General features: G+C 35.1%; 2 protein-coding genes across 6 annotated transcripts in view; one reads left to right on the top strand and one right to left on the bottom strand.

Annotated features, from left to right (window-relative positions):
- LOC133524455 (troponin C-like) overlaps positions 1 to 5,426 on the bottom strand; it is a 49,880-nt gene extending 44,454 nt beyond the window's left edge. Inside the window, exons 1-2 of the mRNA XM_061860492.1 lie at positions 5,268 to 5,426; positions 5,124 to 5,157 (exon numbers count right to left, since the gene is read on the bottom strand). Coding sequence (XP_061716476.1) covers positions 5,124 to 5,157; positions 5,268 to 5,270 — 37 coding nt within the window. The 5' untranslated portion in view covers positions 5,271 to 5,426. The remainder of the gene's footprint in view (positions 1 to 5,123; positions 5,158 to 5,267) is intronic.
- Positions 1 to 18,332, top strand: part of LOC133524477 (calmodulin-A-like) — a 356,565-nt gene that overhangs the window by 275,646 nt on the left and 62,587 nt on the right. The gene's annotated exons all lie outside the window — the stretch shown is intronic.

Here is an 18,332-nt window from a genome sequence, read left to right as displayed (position 1 = left end):
GCAAATACGACTCGATTCTAACCAAATCTTTAATTATTTATACAAATAATGTTTTAGTTAGTATTCTAACTTCTAATTCGGAATTGGGCTGAGTGAACGCAACGAGCGATCGACAGCCCGCCTGCTTCCAGCCGGGCGTCCCTGCAATATATCTACATCTATTGTACATCTAGTGTTCTAAAAGCCACCCCACACTAGCATTTTTTGAGCGTCGGCGTCTAGTCAGCGCTATGGAAAATGGCATTGCCAGGGCAGTTGCGCAAACGTTGCGTCGAGCTTTATTTTTATATCACGACGGTGGCAAGCATACGGCCCGCCTAATGGTAAGCAGTCACTGTTGCCTATGGACGCCTGCAACTCCAGAGGTGAATTATTTACTTACTTACTGCTTACTGCTAGCCTTTCTCCGCAGACGTTTTGTCTGGTTGCCCTTGGCATAGGCCTTTCCCATATTCCTCCACGCGTATCTGTCCAGAGTCTGTCTTCTCCACAAGGCTCCAGCTACCTGCCTGAACTCGTCTTCCTATCTCATTTTTTGTCCACCATCATTCTTTTTCCCATCCCTTGGGTACCATGTTGTGATGTCTTTTAACCATTTTTCTCTTTTGTCTCGGAGCATGTGGCCGGTCCACTTCCACTGTAGTCTTTTCATACTGTGGTTTACATCGATAATGTTTCTTTTATTTCCAATGTCCTCCAGTTTTAGTCTGTCGAAATAAGCATGTAGCGTCGAGTAGCAGCCATAGAGTTGATTAGACGCCGACGCTCGAAACTCGCTAGTGTGGCGTGGCCCTAAAACTGACATGGTAAACAAAATCTATTCGCAATCTTTACAGAGACCTTTAAATGCAGCGTGGATTTTTTTGGCAAAATTAAATGCACGGATTTGAAATAGCGTTTATTTTACTATTACAACATTTATTAAAAAAAGGATATTAATAATTTCTAAAAATAAGACTTTGTTTCTTTAAATATATGTACTTCTAATGAGTTTGAACTTGTTAATGATTGCTCAATTTTAGGAATGTTTCTATTTTAATCTCTAATTCTTAGGATTAAAACTCCGAGAAAAATATAAAAAATCCATGACCTCACTATTTAAGCAGGAGATGTACCTTAACATACATAGAAAATAGAACAGAATCGAAAATGGGGAAATTATGATTAATCGTAATATAAATATGAAAAGGTGAAAGAAAGCCACACGAATTTTAACAAGACAAAAAAATAATAATTGAAAAACAGTATTAAAATATCAAGAGATTAATTACCTGTATGAAGAACTTCTATCTCGTTAGATTAAGGCGTCGTTGAACGCTCGATCAAGCATGTTGAACTCGAATAGATGTCCTAATTGACAATCGCGCGACCAATTAGAACACTTATTCGAGTTCAAATTTGCGTGAACTTGCGATAATCGCGTAGTCGCGTCGTATTAGGACGCCCCTTAGGCTAACCCATCGAAGTTAACGTAAAACTAAGATTGACTGTAAAACTCAGATCATAGAAAGTACTAGATGGCTGATGGAGGCGTGGCGCGTGTCGCCGCGACATGGCCACATCGTGGCCATACCGGCCCGCCGTAAGACAGTAGCAACTTAGCTGTCATTGAACAATGTGCGCGTCAATTTTATTGAAATGCCGAATTATAGCGCTATTTTGTGTCGAAATAGGAGTGCATCCAAAAACTATAAGGATCATGGAGTTACATAGTAAATTTTTTTTCACGTATTAGTCAATAAAACCACACATTTTAACAAATAAATCTAGTTACATATGATTTTTCTGAGTCAGACCATGTTGTCATACAAACACGTGGCAATTTGTCTATGCATTCTACATTGACGCTTTGGCATGGAAAACTATTTGTAGTGTCCTTAGCAACGGCGCAATGCATTAAACCGCTAACGATATTCACAGGGACATTATTGTTTCTTGGTACGACCGCCAACCGCTCCCTTCATTGACGCCGCGAAGTAGAGTGGTGCTCGTGCATATAATTGATCTTTGAGCGTTATCGATAAAAATGTTTGGATATGGTGTATACACACATTAAAAATAATTACTTTCATCCGAAAGTAATTATTTTTCAAGTAAAATTTTACAATTATTTTATATGCACCTAATGTTTAATTTAATACTTATTAATTTGGATTAAAAATCGAAAAGGTAAGCCAAAAAATAAACTGATTTAATTAAGTACAATTGTACAAATGTTTTATTTCAGAAATAAAATAATAACAGTCTTACATTTATGCTGACCCCCACACTAGGCATAGCCTGTCCTGTGGTGGATAATACGGTTTACAAGTAAAAAAAAAACAATACTACAATTGAAAATAATAATATACAATTATTTAGAGTAAACAATTGAAAAAGAAACGGTGGTGAATGGAATTTACAGAGGTACAGTTTACAGTGAGTCAAAAAAGAAATATGTTCATGATTGCAATGTTTTTCAGTTTCCCTAAAAATCCCAGTATTAACGAAAAATGGATAGATGCTACAGGAAGAGGGCCCTAACTGGTTTATGAGCGAGAAAAGTGTTATTTGTTCGGATTATTTTCAAGAAAAATGTTTCCAGTTACAGTTACAGATAGAATATAAATATGTTTAAAATAATAGTATATTGTATACTTAGTCGATCCAAAAGTTCTATCAGAAAGATTTTTACTGATAATTATGATTACTGTTTCCTTATTATTCGTACATATGATATAAAAGCTTATTTAATGGTGCATTGTACTTACTATATAACATGCTGGAATTGCTTTCAATTGGTGACGAAATATGCTATAATAAACTGAAACTTTTTTTTTAATGAAGCGCTCGCGTCTAACGACACTACCAAAGTAAACAATTTAAACAAACATTACATCAAATAATGACTGAAATTTAAACCAATTTGATTAGTTAAGCATAAACAAGCTTTCGCATCATGGTACATGTTTTTAAATTAAAAGCTTTGTATTACATTTTATCAGTAAAAACCTTTGTGAGAGAACTTATGGCTCAACTAATATACCTCACACCTTAAAATTCTTAGCTCGTAAATAAGGTCAAAAATTTAAAGGAATATAAATTAAGTCTATGGCAATTATTACTTAAAACAAATATGTCAAAACTCTAAGGTCATTTTCAGAACATGTAAAATATCGATAGCTCTATCGAATTGTCCTCACTCTAGTGCCGCCGCTCTAGGCTCCTAGACCGCGCGGTTTGGCCAATCACAGCGCGTGAGTTGGTTGTCTGGCCACGCCTTTAATGATGTGGTGGGGGACAGTTGGAGACAGCGAGACTCGTTGAAATTATGCTTCGTTATAAATCTCCTTACTTCTTATATCTATGCTGTAAAATTAGCCCGCAACTACGTTCCCAGGTGAAAACCGGGCTTCGAGTAATTTAACATGGTAAATTGATGTACGAGGTTTAAACAAAGTTAGCGCCAGGCTATTTAATTACATTCCAGTTTAGATGATTTGATAAATAACTTTGACCACCAAAGACGTACCACGTAACACGACCACAGAATAAATAATAGTACAGAAAGGTAACTTACTACAAAACCGAAGAAAATGGAAAGGTCAAAAACGGCGAAGTCGTATTGAGAATATTTTTTAGTTTTTTTGCTCGTTCATTTTGTTTAATATATAAGTTGTAACAAAATGCAGGGTATCCATTTAAGGACGTAGTTGGTATAGAGTTCTGATTAGAAAAAGTAGAAGAAAAAAAAATTCACGCGAAATTTTTTTTTGTCTCTATGGAGCAGGTCCTTTAAGTCGGGCTACCCTCCATGTTTTTAGCGTCAAATTTGACCCACTTCCAAGTTTTTCATGAAGCTGAAAATTTGCATACATATGTAACTCGGGTTACAATTCAATAATGGTACCATCGAGCTGATGATGGAGACAGGAGGTGACCATTGGAACTTTGTGATGAAACAACGCAACATAATTACTTACTGAGTTTCGGGTTTTAGAATTGTCTCGGTTTGTAATTAGTTGCCGGTGGAAAGAAAAGTACAGTTAGCGATAAAATTTTATATTGTAGGTACTAAAAACTAATTGTTTGCCTAAAACTTATTTATGAATGCGAGCTATTGAGATCTAGTTGAAAAAGTAAGGTCGGGGTGGGCAATACTTTTGGCGCATTGTTTCACGTGTTTAAGAGCCCTTATTCCTTAGAACGAACTCCTATTTCGCGAAGTAACGCTCGATAGATGGCGTTGGCGCTCGGTTTCGAGCTGTCAAAAACGGTTTCGATCTTGATATTCATTTAAGAAATTCAAAGGTCTAGCCTAGCTAGCCTTTTGCGGTGTTGGAACTTGATTTCTACCTTTGGATTTTTTTTATATGATGCATAGATTCCAGCAAATATATGAAACTTAAGTTTTTATAACAAAAAGCAACAGGAAATCATCATGATATTTGCATGCATAAGACCCGAAAGTCATTGGAGCGGAGGAATAAACACTGCAGCCGTTTATAATAGTCGTGCATGAATCCGTCATCTCATTCGCATTGTAGCGGTTTTTATTGTATATTTACGATTACGCGTTATTTTATTACCTACATTTAAAATACGCTTTCTGATTATTATTTTTTAAACAAATGTACAGCATGGATATATACAGAGGAATACTATAACTAGCTTAAATATCAATAGGCCCTTGAGGCCTTGTGACGGCATTTCGTCGTTGTATCGCAATACTGATACGTTGTATTGAATAATATTTATGATAAAGTAATATTTATGCGCATAAATGCATAATATAGCTTTTGCAACTAAGCTAAGCTGAAACGTAACGGATGCTGATTCTACAATCGGTTTACTAATAAGTAATAAGTATTTATGTTGGAATTAAAATAATGTTAAATGCGTGACAACTAATCCCAACTTTTGGCGTAGGCACTAGTTTTTACGAAAGCGACTGATATCTGACCTATAACAATATACTCAAATATGTAAGGTATATTCGGGTAATCACGAAAAGTTCAGAATGTCGGGTAATTCGAAAAATGGGCACTAATCTGATGAAATCATGGGTAATTTTCGAAATCACTCGTCACTTTTTTTGGCGATTGGAATAAATAAAAAAACAACATAATGTAAAAAATACTCACTTCCCATTTGTTCATCATCTAGTTGTGGTGTTTGCTGTAAATAAACAAATTTTTAAATCACATAAACCAACAACACAAAAATACACGATACTAGAACAAGTTTAGTAAGCACAGCTGGCTTAAAAAAATTAAAACTTCACGCACCATTTTGAATTTAAATTTTAGAACGCGCGACGTTCGAAAACAAGTGCCAATGCAGCACGCCCGTCCGTTTGAGTCCGTAATAGAACTGGAGATTTTGGAGGGCGTTCGGGATTTAAAACCTGGCTGACAACGGACCACAATAAACACCTACACGATGCGTTGTACTAGCTTCTGATAGACGCATGCTTGTAATGGGGTCGTTTTTGTATAATGTTGTATTTAAAGGATTTTTTAATATAGCTTACCTTTTTGATAATGAGAGAAAGCCTGTACAGAGTTAGTGTTGATGATTGATTTAGCTATGATTTTAAATATAATTAAATACTTTAGAAAAGTCACAGAATTTAATACGAGGCACACATTTTGTGTGAATAAGGATAATAAAGATAAGAAGAAAAATTTTATGGGTAAAAGTAGAAATATATATAGCAACTGATTTTTGGAACTTCGGTAACACGTGGTGGTATTCCATAAGAGTTGTTCATAAACTTATACCGAGTTCTAACGTCATCTGATGAGGACTGTGAACATGATACAAAGTGATGCAATATCTGAAAAGGCCTTTTGTGTTAAAAAGCGACGAGTACAGCGACATTAAATATTTAATAGAAAATACCGTAAAACTACCCAACTCTAGTCCAATACTGCAACTATGGTCCACAAGTTCAAAATAAATAAATAAAATAAATAAATAAATATTATAGGACATTATTACACAAATTGACTAAGTCCCACAGTAAGCTCCGAGGAAATGAAGTATCTATACCAATGTTTCTTTTGGTTTACTCGTAGTTTTACCTTCCATTTATAAACATACTTTGCCTTAGAACTACAAAAATATGGTAAAATACACACCTGAACGAGAAAAATTGAGTTTATTTGTGGACCATAGTTGGGAGCTTTGGACTATAGTTGGGTGGTTTTACGGTACTTCCAAATTACATTATTTTATCGAATTGAAGACCAATCCCGCATAAAAGCACATAAATAACATTATTACGAGTGAGAAAGCATGTCACGGTAGGCCTAATAGGATTACGTATAATCAGATTGTACCACTTTACGCTGTTTCTTTGTGTAATAATTGTATCCTACGGGGATGGCTTTGCAAACTTTGTCAAGGTACATGTATGTTATTTTCTTTCTACTTGTTGTGTTTTGTTTTGACTTGTTACTCGAGGATTTAACGACCTACTAGCCTAGTACAAAGTATTGATCAGTACAAAGAAGGAGGTCCCGGGTTCGAATCGTGGTAAGGGCATTTATTTGTGTGTTTATCATAGACATTATTATTTGTTCCTGATGTTTTCTATGTACCAGTTTAAGTATTTATCTATATCTAATATTTATTATCGTCATCTGGTACCCACACACGAGCCTTATTGAGCTTATTGGGGGACTATCAATTTGTGTAAGATTATTATTTTATTAATTGACCGAGCGTTAGCGGAAGTCTCGGTTTCAGCTTGAGCGAAAATGCTTTCGTATGTCCGGATGTCCAGCTCTATAGGTCGCAATTCTCAAATGATTTTTGTGAAATTTTGTAAGCGGGTTCATTTTTGTCGATTTAGTTTTTGGCAATTTATCAAAATGGTAGATTTAGTTATAACTGTTATAAGCTGTTATAAACTCACACAGCCACTAATTAAAAATGTAGGTATACTTAAAAAGTAGAGGCAGATACTAAGAGATAGGTACCTTGTACCTACTTGCAGATCAGCGATCACAATTCTGTTGTCAAGAATATAACTTGCCTTCTGCCAGGTATTGATGACCAAAAGAGAAGATATTTCCCAGCTTAGAACCCTGTGGTAACATTACAAATATATAAAAAATACTCTCTTAATAGTCCTCTACGTAGTTTGGGTGGATTATAATGATCTGGGTATTCTACTCGAAGTATTAAAATTTGAATTAATATAAACATTGAATAAATATGGTTTTGTTTCAGTTAGAGACATAGTTAGGACCATTAAATTGCGGATTAATATGTATTGTGAAACTAATTATGAAAGGTTTGTAATGTATATCAATTTCATTAAATCCCTTTTCCACACGAGTAAAGTTCCTAAATCAATTCCAAATAACAAAAGCGAAATTTAAATGAAATTCTTATAGAATATTTATAATTAATTAATAAAAGGTTGGGCCGGCAAGAGTGCCATTAAGGGCCTGATGGGTTAATTTCCCTAGACGCTAACGTGCTGTGAGACAAACAATATTTGAGGATATCATTTTGATGGAGCTTGAGGGATTTGGAAACCATTATTTAAACCTTGTGGTCACTTTGAAATGTCACGATTTGTACAAGTAATGTAAGTTAACCCAAATCACAATTGATTTATCGCATAACGCTTTTTACCAATAACAAAAACCAAATGTTAAATTGAAATATTTTCATTGTTATTATAGACATATTCAATTTTTTTAACACTTAGAATTCAATTATATTCGGTACTTTTGCCGAAGCTCGCTTTTTTCCATTATCAAAACACATGTACTTTTTATGGGGTTATAAAACAATCTATGTTATAACAATTCAACTAAATTTTCTCTTTATCGTATGTTTGCATACGTTGTACGACTGACATCGTCTAATGGATATATTGGTTGTTAATGTAAGAAGTTAACTCATAAGTTTTTCTATGAGGTGACCATACCGATAAGGTTAACCAGGTAATGCTCTGTGCTGTTTAGTTTTAGTTTCACTGGCGTTGCCGCTGGCGCTGTGTAACAAGCAAGCGGTGACGAGTTGACATGTGATATGGTTGGGTTAATTGATAACATTTTTTTTAAATGTAATTTCCTATCTACAAGACATTTATTAAAGTGATAGAGGGTCGCATTGCTGGGCAACTCGATCGGCACCAGCCTCCCAGTCAAGCTGGATATCGCCCAAGATTCTCCACAACTGATGATAGCCACACAATTAACCACATTATCGAAAAATATACCAAATTTAAAGTCCCTTTATTCTTAGCATTTGTTGATTATACAAAGCTTTTAAAAGCATAAACCACTCCTCCATTATAACCGCACTACACAACCAATACATTGAGCAGACCTATATTAATCTAATCAAAACTATATTTATGAACAGTAAAGCAGACATCAAGCTCCAGTCTTCGGGACCAAAGTTTCGAGCGAGTTTACAGCGAGGTGACAAGCAAGGGGAACTGCTATCTCCTAAACTTTTTAGGACAAGACGCTTTCAGAAGCCTGGCGGTTTCTTGGGAGGAAAATGGAATAGTCGTCGATAACAACAAGAGGTTGGCAAACCTTCGCTTTGTCGATAACATTGTTCTTTTTGCCTCCTCTGCCACAGAACTTTGGAAAATGTATTCTTGACCGCATGTCTACGCTAAAATTTCATACAATTTTTTTTTAAATCTGTCTTTTTGCCTCCAAGATCTGAGCAACGTAAGTGGGACTTCAAATGAATCGTGCAAAGAATCAAGTGATGACTAATAGCACGAAACGTATTTGGGTTGAGGTAGATGGACATATTATACAATATGTCAACGAGTATATATACTTGGGCCAGTTAGTCTCTTTCAGCGACAGGCATAACAAGGTTACGGTGAAAAAGTTACTGGTCCATGAAGGAGCTAATCAAGGGCGACCTTCCAATGTCACTAAAGCGTAAACTCGTTAACATGACTGTACGTACACAAACATCGTCGTACACCGAGAGTCAGAAGTCCAAATTGAAGCAGTGAGCAATGGAGCGGAGCATTCTAGGTGTCACAAGGACGGATCGAATCCGAAACACTATATTGCGCTCCAAAACACGCATAGCTGACTTAGTGGAGAAGACCGCCAGACTGAATTGGGACTGCCACCGAGTGGATACTGCAAGTTAAGCGCGGACGTGGCAGGCCCAGACGCAGATAGCGGAACGACTTACACACCTTCATCAGTAACTGGCTAGAAATAGCTCAACAACGGGAGCTGTGCAAATCAAGGGGAGAGGCCTTTTCCCAGCAGTCTACTACCGGGCTAACTAAAAAAATATCTGTACGACTGTTTTGTGTTTGTTTTCTTCATGTGCTCTTGTGTGATTCATTAATTGTTTTTATTTTATTTTTCTAATGTTATAATATACCTTTATATTGTGTATCGTGGCATCACCGAATGGGCCCAAATGGGCCAGTGCTGGTTCATAGCTAGCATTATGCTGAGTTGAGTCTGTGTCTGTACGTAAATGTTTCTGATTGTCTGTAATAAATTTAATGTCTTTTAATTTATCTTATTTTATCATATAAGACTAACAATCACACCAAGATTTTACTTTTATGAGCGTGTAAACAAACGCTCATAAAAGCATACATTATGAGTTGGACGAAGCTCACTAGGAGGCAAACAACTAAACTACCGGGTCCACTCAATTATTCAGACCCATTCCAAATTTATTTGCTTGGCAAATGTTTGAGAACAATGTTTTGTAACAGTTGATTTCCGTTGGGTGAAGTTTCAAATCATACTTGGAACTAGAAAAATAGTAGAATAGGGAATGTTTTAAAAGCCGGCAAAATTGTAAATCTTTTCTTATTTATGAGACCACGCTTTTATCGAGAATATCTAATAATTATTTTGTGATTTCTTAGTATTTCTTTTGAGTGGTGTGACGAGAATATTTTGTCTATCTTTATATTTATTTTACTAGTCTATTTTATGGTATTTAGATACAAAAAATATCTACTGTCATAATCCCTGCGATGGTTGGCAAATTTGATTTAATAACATTGTAAAGTGTAAAGAAACAAACTATATGAGACTTTCATCAAAACATTTCATCAGAACTTCCAATAGCTAAGCAATGGTTGGTTTTTATCGTATCATATCTCAAAAAGGTTCACTAAGCGCTCCGATATTGCGAATTCCATTTCAGCAGAGCACGTAAATCAAATGTGTCAACCGTATCCGAATGCACTATATTATTCGATAGTGCAGTATCTGTTCCGGTTTACCTACGTTACTACACATGTACGAGTATCTAGATCACTGGTAGATCTTATGCCTTTGAAATAAGGCTAACGAATGGTGAGTTTACTGGTTCGAGGATGGCATGCTTCACAGATTTATTACTTGTAATAGACCTTTATAAAAGTAATTTACGACGCTTTCATCATTGAAAAATCGATGAATGAAAGTGATTTCCTTTCACCATCATTGTCATATCTTCTGTCATTTTTTTTATACAAATCACTTTAAAATATTGCACATACTTACCATAAAAGAGCCTCCTAGGTATCATTAACACTTAGATATGCTCTTGTTAGTGGACTAACTTCACTCTACTTTTCCCTGTGCCAGTCTGGATTTTCTCATAGGATATGACAGCTTCGCAATATAGGAATGGGACCTACAGGCCAAATCGATCGTACACTGATATCAGACTGGCATCTAACTGATGTTATTCAAATATCGTCCACGTTGCTTGTCCGTACATGTACTCGCGCAGGCGAAACGCACAATAACTAAATATATGATTCAAATAACATTATTGTAATATGTTGTACGTTCGAATTGGCTTGTTGGATTCTTCAACAAGACAATATTACCTGATCAGATGCCTCCAAGAAGTGGTATTAGAAAAATATGGAAGGCATTTTCTGGACTCTATGAAAATCAAGTGAAGAGATTTTTATTAAGGTGGGAGATACCGTATAAATTTCGAATCACAGAATAATTGGGATACAACATAGCAGATTCGTTTTATAAATTTTCGAGAACATAATAGAGGGAAGGAAAGGTAAAGGAAAGCCAAGTCCGTCATTTAATATACATACAAAGGATAGCTCAATTATAATATTGTTTAAAAAAAGTACAACATAGTGTTCAGCTTTAATGTTTGTACAAATCAACATTTCCCTCTCGAATTCGATTCAAATATTGTACCTGCTTTTACAAAGAATATTCGGATACAAATTGGCTGCTGAAAGAATTGAATCAGACAAAGTATTTCCTTTTCCTAAGTTTGCTGGCACGCACGAGGAATACACAATTCACATCAATTTTAAACGAAGACTTTCATGTTACCATAAATGTTTCTTTGTCAGTGTAACCATAATTAACTTTTCAAATGCCATGGTTTAAAGTTAATAAAAATAAAGCTTTACTTACTTTGACTTTGAGCCCGATCCAGATGAAACGACTGCTTATGGTTTTGAACTGGTGTTGATACGTTCGACCGTACGACCTTGACGTTTGTCTTAGTGACATTTTTTTCATTTGACATGCACCAATCAGCAAAAGTGATCTTCAAGGTCGTAAGAAATTAAGGTCAAAACCGGAAAAAGTTTTTAAATTTTAAATTGAGTTAACCTGCGTTTTGATACCTATATTTTCAATCTGTTGGTATATTCTTCTTTTCAGTAAAATGTAATTTCTAAATTTATTTAGTTACAACATTAGTAGTAGTGTCCTGTATGTTTTGTGTGAAGTATTTTTAAGGGAACACATGACCGCCTTCATTTTCTTTTCATCCTGTTGACCGTTGGAGTGTAGGGCTCGAATTATAATCTCCACTCCGAACTTGGGCAGTTTGGGTAACCTCACCCCACCCCATCCCCAGCTTGCTCCATGGAACGGCGCCAAGTAATAGGGTTAGGGAATATTCCAAGTCAGGGCTACTTTGGATAGGTTGGACCTGACGATCCTGGTTTCAAAAAAAGGATGGTGACATGTATGCACATGAAGTTACAAGCGTCTATAAGATATGGCTTACCATCAGACGGATCGTATGATTTATTGATTTACAATGAAATGGTATAAAAATATCTTGGGTAGATAAAGTAACCGATGAAAATATATTAATCAAAACGAAAAAGAAAATGGAAGTAGTGCTAACAATAAAAAGAAGAAAAACAGCTTACTTCGGCCATATCTACAGAAATAGTAAATATGACATATTGAGAAAAATTATAGAAGGTAAAAGGGGTAAGGGAAGACCTAGAACAACATGGAGTAAAAATATTAGGGATTGGACCGGTACCAAGAACGCCGCTACTCTTTCTAGAACAGCAAAGATTAGAGAAAACTTTCGCATGATGATCGCCGACATCCGATAGGATATGGCACCATAAGAAGAAGAAGGTATAAAATGTTTTTAATGTTTCATGTTTTAGTTGAAAAAACTAGGAAAGCAAATATTCAAAATTGTCAAAGATTTCAAACTATCACTGTTAATTAATTCTAAATTGGAAGCTAAAATGTAAAGTACACCTCAAACTTCGCGGAGCTGCCACGCCTGATTTTCATAGCGACTCCGCACTTCAGTTTAAAGTGTTATTCCAATTACTTATCAAACACAAGCGAGACGAACCAGTAATCAAACTAGGGAACGATAGTCGGAGATAATAAGTTAGTCAGGTGCATTGTTTTTTTTGTGGTCATTCTATCCTATCAGCCAGGCAATAATATTAAGATAACTTATTATAATACATTTTAAGCGGTGCTGGCCGAGTGGATATGACGTCCGACTTTCAATCTGGAGGTCGCGGGTTCAAATCCTGACTCGTACCAATGAGTTTTTCGGAACTTATGTACGAAATATCATTTGATATTTACCACTAGCTTTTCGGTGAAGGAAAACATCGTGAGGAAACCTATATACATCTGCGAAGAAATTCAAAGGTGTATGTGAAGTCCCCAATCCGCATTGGGCTAGCGTGGGGACTATAGCCAGCATTGGGACGTATATAGGCTGAATTATTATTTATTATTATATTAATACATTTTATACTATGTTCTACTACTAGTAATATCTTTAGAAGATGATTTATAATGGAAAGGGAGTCTTGACGTATTTCAATAACAGTGATATAACAGATCTCAATGTTCTTCTGGTTATCCTTTAAACTCAATTCGCTCATGTTCGTACAGCCAATAGGAATTACAAGTCTGCTTCTGACAGTTGGACACATGGCAAACTTTGCGTAACTTGTTTTGAGCTCATTGCTCGAATTTGGTTAGTAAAAGATTAAGAAACATTGCCGGATTTTCAAATTTTTGGGTATAATATGCTGTTTTATACCGAAAAATTGCGTAACCTATACAAGATTTTGGATTGGTTAGGTATCTGTATTTTCTTTCTTGTAAATTTTCTTGTAAATAATAATAAGGTTTATTTCTTTTACAAATAAAAATATTTAAGACGAAATGAGAACTTGTCTAAACCAGAACTTATCGTTATCGTATCTCTTTATTTGAATTGGGTCGTAGGTTTGCGATCCTAACTAAATAACGGTACTTTGTCTATGAAATTTTCATTTCGGGAGAAATCGGTTTCCACTAACTCAATCTTAACAAATCACTTTGATTTTGATGTCGGTTGCTTCAGCATATTATATTCTAGGTTTATAGGTTCCGCTTTACATTTTTTTATTGAACATTAAAAAAAGGAAATCCTACAAGCCTGGTTTTTCATTGTGTCAATAACATACTAGAAAAACACGGAGAATCGAAAATAATTGGAAAAAGATTTTCTTTATTTTCTATATACCCTGTCATTACGCTTATTTTACAGCTAATTACAATTACCATAATTTTTTAACTGATTTTACAGCACAATAAACCTTAAATGACCTCATTACAAAGTCACAGCGCGAATTTCCGCGAGCGTACATTATAGTTAGTTTCCAGTTATCATTTTAATCCTTCAACTACCACAAGCGAGTCAAGGTCTTAAATAACCAGTGAAAAAACGCTCTTAGTTTACGAACAGTTATTATGAAACTCGGGATCAAATTACGCTGGCTTACCTAATATCTCGACTTGCACCTGGTCGCGCAACGAATGCGAATAATACCCAGGAGGCTACAACTCTACAACCACTATATCTCGTTTAAAAATAAAACAGCATCAAATTTTATGAAAAAAATTGCAATATGAAACTTTATGACACAGCGTTACAGTTGAATTTTGAGTGACTCACTTTAATACTTAGGGTTTTAAGTTTTTTATTATGCGAATCTGTTACAGTGCCGTTCAAATTAAGAACGTTTTGTTTTTAAAATTGGAAATGTTTACGGCGGCCGGTTGTAAGGCGTTTATTTGAAGTGGTTTGTTGGCATGCGAAGTCTTCATCGTGCTTTTTGAAGTTTTACAACGTTGTTAAAGCAGTTTTTACGACAATACGTAGTCAAATAGCATGAAATGATCTTTAGTTTTTTGTGAATCATTGTTAAAATTTTGATACGTATTTTTTGTACTCGTTGGCTTTGTGGTTGTAAGAAAATCAAATATTAATACAGTTCTTTGAAGCAAACTTCATCGGAACAGCATCGCCTCGCCTAGGCATAAGCTAAGCGGTGCGTTGACCACTCGCAGTAACCACGCTACCAACTGGTTGTCGCGCTTGCGTCTTGCTGTCGGCGCAGCAAAGATGCGCAGCTTGCCTGTGGTGACCTGTATTTAAGAATTATTTCACTTACAATTTAGTTTTCTCTGCGCAAGTGTGATGAAAAATAAATATTATTACCCCCGGAGTTACACACTGCGGCTGTCGTGCATCTAAAGACCTCGTTTGCAAGATTCCACTAACCCCCCTCGTTGCACAAAGTACTATTACACGCCTCTAAGACATTAACAATAATATAGTGTAAATATATTTTCAAAACGTCGGCTTGTAAAGATATTTGTGAACTCAACCATATCTCTCCATAGTTTCATTTTTTTAATCTCTTCGACATTTAAAAGTTTTAAGTAAATTGGAAGAGCACTAATTACAACTGTAATTATCATTAGTTTAATGGCGACATTATTACCAGTTGCCATTTCGTTCGAGTAAAGGATTAAAATGCGAGCGAACTAAAAAGACCTCGCGTATTCCTATTGCTCTGTGTGTTCGGGCGATTTGAGATCTCGAGACAACCAACGTAACGTGAACTCAAGATCCTTAGCAAATGTGAGATCGGAGAACGAGTTATACTGGATGAGCTGTAGTCGGGTGTGTTTGGGAATGTTGAGCTCGTTACGCCGGGCGGGCTACTGCATTTTTCATCATTTTACAGTCGCAGTGAACTAATATCAGTATAAATCAGTTTTCTGTTTTATATTATATTATAGGACATTTTATAGGACATTATTACACAAATTGACTAAGTCCCACAGTAAGCTCAATAAGGCTTGTGTTGAGGGTACTTCGACAACGATATTTAAAATATATAAATATTTATAAATACTTAAATACATAGAAAACACCCATGATTCAGGAACAAATATTCATGCTCATCACACGAATAAATGCCCTTACCAGGATTTGAACCCGGGACCATCAGCTTCGTAGGCAGGGTCACTACCCACTAGGCCAAACCGGTCGTCAGATAGATAAATAAATAAATAAATAATAAATAAATAATAAATAAATAATAAATAAATAATAAATAAATAATAAATAAATAATAAATAAATAATAAATAAATAATAAATAAATAATAAATAAATAATAAATAAATAATAAATAAATAATAAATAAATAATAAATAAATAATAAATAAATATTATAGGACATTATTATTACACAATTTGGCTAAGTCCCACAGTAAGCTCAATAAGGCTTGTGTTGAGGGTACTTAGACAACGATATATATATATATATATAATATATAAATACTTAAATACATAGAAAACACCCATGACTCAGGAACAAATATCCATGCTCATCACAAGAATAAATGCCCTTACCAGGATTTGAACCCGGGACCATCGGCTTTATAGGCAGGGTCACTACCCACTAGGCCAGATCGGTCGTCAAAAAGATAGAATACTCTACATAACTATGTACCTGAATCATTAACTTTTACTTTTTTCTAAAATATGTTTGATAGTGACCCTAACCTTCTTACCCGAATAATTATTTACCAAAAAGTGTACCAATAAAACACTAAAATGCAGTATCTCAAAATGAGGTTCCTGTGGGTTGAAACGTTTTTGTATAACTACGTCTTGTGAAAAAAAGCTATAGCTTTTTTATTGTGTCCCTAATTCATACGTAAATATGTACAAATATATACATAAATGAGTTTTACATTTAAAATGCTTACTTTTAAAATTTATTTTTAGTGTTTATGTTAATGAATATTTAATTTGGTTAATTTAATAGCCGTTTAAAATATTCTTACAGATTTCTTTATCGTGTCTGAATGCCAAATAGGTCTGACTGTACCTTCGATGCCTAATCTGTCAAAGAATGACGAAATGGCGGATAAGACGAATGTAAACGGAAATTACGCTTAAAAAATCTATCGAAATATTCTGTGCACTGTGGTATAATGGTGGGCAAAGACTGAAATGTATAAAAGTGATTTCTTTTGACGAATGATGCAATTTTATACTTGCCGGTTCCTCATGGCTCCAATTAGGCTCCACTGAAAACTTTTGGAATGCTCTTTTTGGATTTTATCCTTAAAATAAGGTTTTTTACTTTAATGGTGAATATTTGAATGAGCGTTTTAAATTTAATGTGATGTTGTAAAAAAGGTCAGGTTTCTTTTTATAGGTAAATAATATCTTATTACGAAATTGATTTATTGCGAATTGGATAAAATTTTGGAGGGTGCTTATCCATTTTAGTAGCTAATAAGACAGATTAAAAAATATATACCTATATAAAGGCAGGTATTTATTGACAATAACAATATACATAATGGATATATACAGATGATTACTATCTTATATCTAAAATAGGCCCTTGAGGCATTGTACCAAGGATGCTGGCGGCATTTCCTCGTTGTATCGCAATACTGATACGTTGTGCGAGGAAGCCGCCAGCTCTTCGGTCACCAGTTACGTCAACCAGACGTTTCGCGATTTCTCCAAAAAACTTGTGCGCGCTGGGACCTAGCATCCCACACTAACATCCGTATATATATACCTATAGTTCTCTAATCTATTCTGTAATTCGTAAGAAATTCCCCTGTGCATCTAGGAATGAGTGATTCACTATCAGTTTTATTGTTGTTTTATGATGTTTTGTATTTTTATAATAGGCAAATATGCCAAACATAATGAATGTTGATAACGATTACAATTAACTGAAAATAAAAATAATGCTAATTTTGTACACACATTATAGTATTTAAATCTAACAGGCCAAATGTATATGCGTTTTCAAAAACTAAATCTAAACTTATTTGTTTGAAAATTCCGTTCCAATATAAATTTATTTTTCATCGCCTTAGTTGCTATGTATTAGTTTTGTGAAATACTTAATTAATATGAATATTACATCCAGATTGATTAGAAGTTTCAGGCCAAAGAATGCATACCAAACTTTGAAAGTTCTCTCAACTAATTACCATAGTTTTATCTATTGTACAAAATATTTCGGAACAACCTATTTGAGTGAGGAATGTTGTGGTATTTCATAGATTAATAATCACGGTTATAATCTACAAAGGAATGTAATGAAGGAAACAGTTTGTAGGAGACCATTGCCTAATCCAACGTAGACAAAGTATCATGCCGATAGTTTTCGTATTTAAAGTAAACTAGTCCGTTCAGCACGGGATCAAGTTCGATTCATCCACCACATCCGCCAGCTGCGCCATCTTGCCTTACAATGTCGCCTGCAATTTCCCGGACCTGCCGCCTTGACGTATTCAATTCATTCCGTTCGGTTTAACGCGGAACCAGTCTACGTAGACTTGCTGTCTGCACATTTAACTACGAGCAATGGTATCGTTACTTTGGTACGAAATTTTGATTCACACAGATAATTTTTTACTGGTTCATATGCGAACCCGCTATCAGCGTGCAACCAATAATAAAACACGTATTAAATCTTTTAAAAAAATACGCATGAAATTGTTGTAGACATATTGTCAGGCAGCAATTAAACTTATAATCGGTTGTATTTTATATTATTGTATTTTTTTTTATACTACGTCGGTGGCAAATAAGTATACGGCTGCCTGATGGTAAGCAGTCTCCGTAGCCCATGGACGCCTGCAACTCCAGAGGTGTTACATGCGCGTTGCCGATGCTAACACTCCGCACCCTCGTTGAGCTCTGGCAAGCTCACTCAATGGTAGGAACACGACACTATGTCATACGTAATGT

This window comes from Cydia pomonella, chromosome 13, assembly GCF_033807575.1.
Source record: "Cydia pomonella isolate Wapato2018A chromosome 13, ilCydPomo1, whole genome shotgun sequence".
Classification (NCBI taxonomy): domain Eukaryota; kingdom Metazoa; phylum Arthropoda; class Insecta; order Lepidoptera; family Tortricidae; genus Cydia; species Cydia pomonella.
This window is presented reverse-complemented; position numbering and strand designations above follow the sequence as displayed.